Source organism: Macaca nemestrina, chromosome 1 (genome assembly GCF_043159975.1).
Source record: "Macaca nemestrina isolate mMacNem1 chromosome 1, mMacNem.hap1, whole genome shotgun sequence".
In the NCBI taxonomy this organism is placed as follows: domain Eukaryota; kingdom Metazoa; phylum Chordata; class Mammalia; order Primates; family Cercopithecidae; genus Macaca; species Macaca nemestrina.
In genome coordinates, this window is record NC_092125.1 from 1,395,071 (window position 1) to 1,402,407 (window position 7,337).

Below are 7,337 nucleotides of genomic sequence, written 5' to 3' on the forward strand. Positions count from 1 at the left end.
TTTGGAAGCTAAGACTGACGGATTGTTTGAGGTCAGGAGTTCAAGACCAGCCTGGCCAACATGGGCGGAACCCTGTCTCTACTAAAAATTAAAAAATTAGCTGGGCGTGGTTGCACACGCCTGTAATCCCAGTTACTTGGGAAGCCAAGGCATGATAATTGCTTGCGCCTGGAGGCAGAGGTTGCAGTGAGCCAAGATCACGCCCCTGCACTCCAGCCTGGGCAACAGAGTAAGATTCTGTCTCAAAAAAAAAAAAAAAAAGTGCAAAAACTTTAGGAAAATACTTGCTGTCTATTTCTATTAAAACTGACTACTTGAGATTATCAGTAGCAAGACTCCATGACATTTTGATCCCAAAATAGAGATAATTTTAAACAGCTAGTGGATGGCAGAACAACAACAAAAAATGTTACTTCCCAGCTTCTACTTTAGTCATCTTTTCATTATTCCACTGCTTCTAACATTCCACAGGACTTTACTCAGAGCGGATTTAATGCCCTTGTTCCTCAGACTGTAGATAACAGGGTTCAAGGTTGGAGGTGCGACAGAATAGAACACAGACACCAGCAAGTCTAGAATAGAAGGTGCATCAGATCCTGGCTTTAAATAAGCAACAGCACCTGTTACAAGAAACACAGTGACAACAATGAGGTGAGGCACACAGTTGGAAAAGGCTTTGGATTGTCTTTGTCTTGGTGATATCCTTAACACAGCAGAGAAAATGTACACATAGGAAACTACAATGCAAACTAAACATGAAAATGCGTAACAGACCCCAATGGTCACACTGACACTAATGATGGCATGTTCTTTAGAACAAGTAAGCTTCAGTAGGGCAGGGACATCGCAGAAGAACTGATGTATCTCATTAAAGCCACAAAAATTCAGAGAGAATGTTCCAGCTGTGTACAAGAGTCCCAGGGCCCCTCCGTTGAGCCAGGACAGAGCCATCAACTGGACACAGAGCCCTCTGCTCATGACAGCCTCATAGTGCAGGGGGCGGCAGATGGCAGCATAGCGGTCATAGGACATGGCAGTGAGGATGCCAATCTCTGATCCAGCCAGCAGTACCACCAAGAAGAGTTGCAATACACACCCCAGGAAGGAGATGGAGTCAGTGGAGGTGACAGAGTTGAGGATGGATTTGGGGACTGTGGCAGAAATGAGACACAGGTCTAAGAAGGACAAATGTCGGAGGAAAAAGTACATTGCCATGTGGAGATGGTGGTCAAGAATCGTGAGGAGAATGATGACTAAATTCATCAGCACGGCTGCAAGGTAGATCAATGAGAAGAGCACAGCGTGTAGCCTCAGGAGCATCCAATTCTCAGTAAATCTCATAAGCAAGAATTCCATCATCTGAGTCTGATTGGTCATAATTCAAAATTATAAGGGCCCTATAAGTAAAGGAAAATAAGTGTCATACAAATATTAAAAAATATCATTTGTTTCTTCATTTATTGAATGAAGGTATGTATAGCATCAAGAGCTAGACAAAAAGTTTAAAAATATCAAGCAATTTATATTTCTCATCGACTCGTGTAAAACAATTGTGGGTATATCAGTCTAACACTTAGTAGTCCTGGACTAAGATTCATTGTGAAAGAAGCAAAGAACTTCACTCATCTCCCTCATTACTTGAAATGACTTTTGAGTGATTTTATTTCCATTGGGAATTACAGGGTTGGCTATGCAATTATATATAACTATAATAGGGCATGCCTTTTCATGTATAAATATCCTGGTTAATATAGTTTTGTGTGTATTAAATGTTATGAATGAAATTTCTGCTTGCTACTTACTGCAATATTTAAAATAGTCATTATCATCGGGTGATACTCTAATTTACTATCCCCTTCTCACAGAAGGGTATTAAGATTATTCTCCCATTTTTGCATTAAAGTTTACTCCTTTGGTGAAAATGTGATTATAGTATCATTTTTTTCTTTCTTTAGTCCATATACATAGCATAGCACAAAAATTTAAAAGTACTCAAGTTATTTCCACAAATCAGTTTTCAAATATATAGTGTCATTTTTCATGAAAAGAACAAAACCTGAGACTTAGCCAGATGATTAACATAATATTCTCGGAAGGGTTTAATTAACCACAGGAAGCGACAGACAGGGATATCTACGGCATCTAACCAGAGATGCGGTGTGCCTCTTATGTGAAAGACATTCAGAGCTTGTCATGTGAGATCACTTGCACACCCCGGCGGGAGGGAGAGTTTTGGCCATGTTTTTCCCTCAGATCATCTTGTCTTTAGAACCTCTCTTGATTTTACTTTAGTATCACTTCAATGGCAATTTTTTACTTTCCCCTTTGCTTTCCAGGCCATCTCTAAAACACACAGAACAGAAAACAGGATGGACGGTTTGCTAGTTTGGAAGTAGCTCTTAGGGTGTGCAGACACTGCTCTAGGTTTTATTCTCCCCAGCAGGTCAAACAGAGGAGGCTTTAAGTTTGGGGCAGCCGTGAGTTTGCTTATGTTGAGTTATAAGTCAGGCTCCCCATTATTGCTCTAAAGCTACGGCCAGTGCTTTTTCCAACAATAACACCCAAAGTTTGCAACATAGTATGAGATTTCCGTTTGCTCTTGAGTCTTTTCAACTTAAAAAATATTTTATTTTTGTAGACACAAGAGGGTCTCACTTTGTTGTTCAGCAGTTTTTCAACTGAAATAGAAAGTAGCAGGCCATTACAACATACATTCTCCCCCTTCCCTATTCACACACACACACACACACACACACACACACACACACACACACAGCTGAGAGGACGAGCAAGAATAAACAGAGCTTTTCCAGGATGAGCAGTCGTACCTCTAACCTTCATATAACACGTCCATCTCAGTACAGGTGATTTTCTGAGAACTGAATTAACAAGTGATTTGAAGCTGAAAACGGACCAGGCATGGTGGTTCATGCCAGTAATCCCAGCATTTTGGGAGGCTGAGGCCAGAGGATCTCTTGAGGCCAGGAGTTTGAGATAAGCCTGGGCAACAAGATGAGATCCCTCTATGTCTACAAAAATAAAATAAAATACTTTTTTTTAATTGAAAAGACTCATGAGCAAATGAAATTTCATACTATGTTGCAAACTTTGGGCGTTCTTGTTGGAGAAAGCACTGGCCCTAGCTTTAGAGCAACAATGGAGAGCCTGACTCATAACTTAACGTGAGCTAATTCATGGAAGCCCCGAACATAAAGCCTCCTCCGTTCAACCTGCTGGGGGAATAAAACCTGGAGCGGTGTCAAAATACCCCAGGAGCTACCTCCAAACTAGCAAACCATCCATCCTGGTTTCTGTTGCATCAGCCTGTGTGTTTGAGAGACGGCCAGGGTAGCTCAGTGAGTGAGTGAGTGTCCTTTTGAGTTCCTCCCACCCCAGTGATGTTTGACTTCGATGCTAGATTTTTATCCCTTCCATCTCATTTTTGATTTGTGTTTCACCTTATTTCACATGATTACATATGAAATGAGTGATAACATTAGTTTAAAAGTCTGTGTGCTTTTCTTTACAGACAACATTAATAACAATAAAGCTTTGCCTCATTATATTTATATACTTATTTGGTCCAGGGAAATTCCACATAATTTAACAAAAATATGCAACCTGAGTCTCAATCAATCTAAAACTTGGAAAATACTTATAATGCACAAAACAATCCTAAAATCAAGGGGTATCTAAGGAGGCTGGGAAAATAGGGTAAGTTCAGGTTTATATGCTTCTTTACCATTTCTATATCATATTAACAACAAATTTTGTCACTTTTGTCAGGAATATGAGGAATGGAGAGAATGAGAGAGCCAACAGGAAGAGGAGAGGGGAGGGGAGGGGAAGAGAGGGGAGGGGATGGGAAAGGAGGAGAGGGAAGGGGATGGGAGGGGAGGGGAGGAGAGGCGAGGGGAGGTGAGGGGAGGGGAGGGGAGCGGAGGCCTATATGCAATCTTCAGCTCTGGAAAATATTTCCATTCTTGAGTAAAATCAATAGAAGCAACATTCATAACAAATGCTGGTGAGAATGCTTTCCCAAACAGTTCTACATTTGTTTAAAATAATTTCAGAAGATAAGAAAATAAAAATGAAATGTCTAAGTAATTGAGGACTTCTTTTCACAGTTTTTGTTCAAAGAGAGCTCTAGTTTTCAATTCTTAGGGAGATCTAGTGAATGCTGCAAACAGTTTCCTATAGCTTACTGATTCCTGCTTCAAGACCCCAGCTCCCCGGGTTAAACTCACAATGATTTCGATTGACCATTTCTGTCCTCTACGTATCAGTATTTGTTTCTTTTGTGCAGTCTCCAAGCTCTGCTTGATGTCCTCTGTTTCAGGCACTTCATTCTCTATGAAGGAGCAAGGCTTTTAAAGCAGCTTTAAACAGACTTTCATCGACTACATGGGACTCTCCCCGGAGGTCACACTTTTACTTGTGCTTATATTTTATTTCATAGGATTTAAAGCCCTGGAGACCCAGCTCTTCACTCCCACCTCAGATCTGAGAGGTGATGCCACTACCTTTTCCTCCAGTGAGACAGAAAAGGAGATCTTTCTGGGTCTCAGGAGAATAAACCTTTATTTATTGCATCCATAATATGTGACTAGTGGATCCTAGACATTCATTTGCATGTAACAACTTAAATTTAGGTGTGTGTACACAGAATCGTTAAATTGAGTATAATAATCTCAGTCCAGTTTCAACTGAGAAGGACACTGGGAGATGCAGTGCTCTGACTTTGGGGTCTGTAACAGGGATTTGTTTAAGTCCTTGAGCCATCACAGTTCTCTTGCATCTTTCTTTTCCCCTCTCACCATAGATTTAAGCCTCCAGTGAAGATAGCATCCCTGCAGATTCTCACAAATGACTAGAGATGCCTGTATAGAAAGTTCCCAAGAGCACCGAATTTCCAACATTGGTTTCATTCTCAAGTGATGCCAGTAGCATTCTCGTGAGCATCCTACGAGTTCAGGCTTCTCTCTTGGAAGTGGCAACAAAATGAAATTCAGCAGAGTCTTCTCCAGGGTTGGGATGAGGTGCAGTTTGTTTTCAGATTTTGATCTTGTAATATTCTTCTTATATTCACAGAATTTCCAGTTATTTTCTCATTAGTTTGCTTTGAATGACTGACTTTGTAGATATCCTGGTGGACACAGCCTCTATGCTGCCTAGAGCTTGTTGCTGTCATCCAGCAACCTCTTGTGGACACCCCACGTTCATCACGAAGTTGATGTTTAGATTAGACCTTCTTCATCATTTTATGACATTTCATAAGAGACATATGACATCCAGCCCCATAGGACACCATTATCTACATTTTAAAAATTAGCTTACCGATTTTTAAGTCATTCCTAGGGATTTTGACAGGGACTGAATCTAGATTCACTAGATCTAGAGTGGTAGATTCTAGATTCAGTAGTTCTAGAATCACAGTGTAGAAAACACTGTAATTGTAGCAACACTGAGTATTTTGAGCAATAAAGATTGTATATTCCTCCATTTCTAAGTTTTTAAAAGATTCTCAGAAACATTTTCTTATTTTAGTACACATCAGTACACAAACCCCAAGCTCATTTTGTTAAATTAATCAGTAAATACTTCATGAGTCTGATCCAAATCTGTATTTGTTTGTTCAAGCTGCCATGACAAAATACTACGGATGGGGTGACTGAAACACGCCGCCGGTGAGTGGCTGTTTCTCACCATTCTGGAGGCTACACGTCTGAGATCAAAACGTCAGCTGCCTTGGTTTCCTCTGAATCTTCTCCTCGCACTGCAGATGGACGCCGTCTTGCTGCCTCTTCCCATGGTCGTCTCTGTGCACGCGTGCCCCCAGGGTCTCCCTGTGTGCCCTAATCCCTGTTCTTACAAGGCATCAATAAATTTAGATGGGGGACCACCCTAAAGGCCTCACTTTATCTTAATAAGTTCTTATAAGATTTTTCTCCAAATACAGTCACATTCAGAGGTATTGGAGGTTAAGACTTCAACAGATGAATTTTGGAAGGACACAGTTCAAATTGTAACATAATATAAATGGTATTGCTTTTGCTTTCCATTTCCATTTGTTTTTTTTTTTAACACCATGTCACAGACTGATTTTTATCATGCAACCTTCTTAACTAACGTAGTAGCTCTAGTGGCTGTTTTGTAGATTTCTCAAAATTTCTATGTAGATATTTATTTTGTGAGGAAAAGTTGCACTTCTTCATTTTCTTTTTTTTTTTCCCCTCACATTTTTTTACTATGTGGCACTAAATAGAGGTGGTGAGAGAATAATCCTTTTTGATCCAGATCTACAGAATAAGCATTCTGGCTTTCAGCATTAACTATGATACTAGTTGCAGGGATTTGTCTTTTGTTCATTTTGTTGGCTTTTGTTTTTGTTCTTCTTGGTTTTGAGTTAGCAGACAACTTATTCAAAAAGACTATTGCAATAGAATTTCCCCAAATATGATACCTGTAGTCGTCTAAATGGTCAGGCAGAAAGGGCTTTTGTTATATAGGGAGAGTGAGGAAGGCTAGAGAGGACATGGAGTGAGGGAGTAGAATGAGCAGGTAGCATGATTGAACAGACAAACAGGAAATGTCTTTCCTTAAGGTTCAGAAGGTTTGTAAAATAGGAATGGTTCCATAGTCCAATGCATTTCTTTGGTTTTTGTTTCTTTTCAGATGCCTTTCATCAGTTTAAGAGGTTACCTTCAATACCAGGTTTCTGAGGATTTTTGTCACAAATTTCTTCAAATCTTTCAAATCTGTTTTCTGATAATCAGGTAACTGTATCTATTCATTTTTTTGTCTTTAGTCCGTTATTATGGAAAGTAATCCTTAAATCTAGAGAGACAGGTGAATATAGAGAGTCACAGCTAAGATCTGCTAAGTAGGAATGAAAGCCACAGAAATAATGAACTGGAAGGGTCATAAGTTTTGATGAATTTCCAAATGCTCTCAGGATGGTGTGAGAGTAAGAAACTCCTGAGGGCCGCAGTCTCAGGGTGACCTCGTACTTTCATTGGTTTTATATCCAGCAACCCCACTAAGGTTCTCAAATAAAAAGCCAAGGAAGAATCCTTCCTGGATTGCCAAAAGGGTGGAAAAAGTAACTATAGCATGCCCAGAGCCTTCCCAGATCAAAGGACCACTGCAGGCAAAAAGACCCTACTACAAGCATATCCTGTCTGGGGGAAGGGCGGGCTGAGTGTGAAAGCCAGACTTTCAGACTTGCTTCTTCACTTAGGAAAATGCATTCATCTATGTTGTTGTGTGGATATCTCATGACTTTTTACGCTGATTACCGTTCTACTGTATTGCTGAAGTATACTTTATCCACTCAC

At 40.2% G+C, this 7,337-nt stretch overlaps 1 protein-coding gene across 1 annotated transcript; it reads right to left on the bottom strand.

Annotated features, from left to right (window-relative positions):
* Nucleotides 1–278: 278 nt before the first annotated feature.
* Nucleotides 279–2,902, bottom strand: LOC105474747 (olfactory receptor family 14 subfamily K member 1). Its single transcript, XM_011729582.3, has 2 exons — nt 2,829–2,902; nt 279–1,397 (listed from the first exon to the last, which is right to left on the bottom strand). Exon 2 carries the CDS (start codon nt 1,375–1,377, stop codon nt 433–435), a length of 945 nt encoding a protein of 314 aa, XP_011727884.2. The 5' UTR covers nt 1,378–1,397; nt 2,829–2,902; the 3' UTR covers nt 279–432.
* Between the last annotated feature and the right edge of the window lie 4,435 nt (nt 2,903–7,337).

Bases quoted from the DNA above. Each gene is read 5' to 3' on its own strand.
- LOC105474747 (XM_011729582.3), bottom strand. From the start codon at position 1,377: ATGACCAATCAGACTCAGATGATGGAATTCTTGCTTATGAGATTTACT.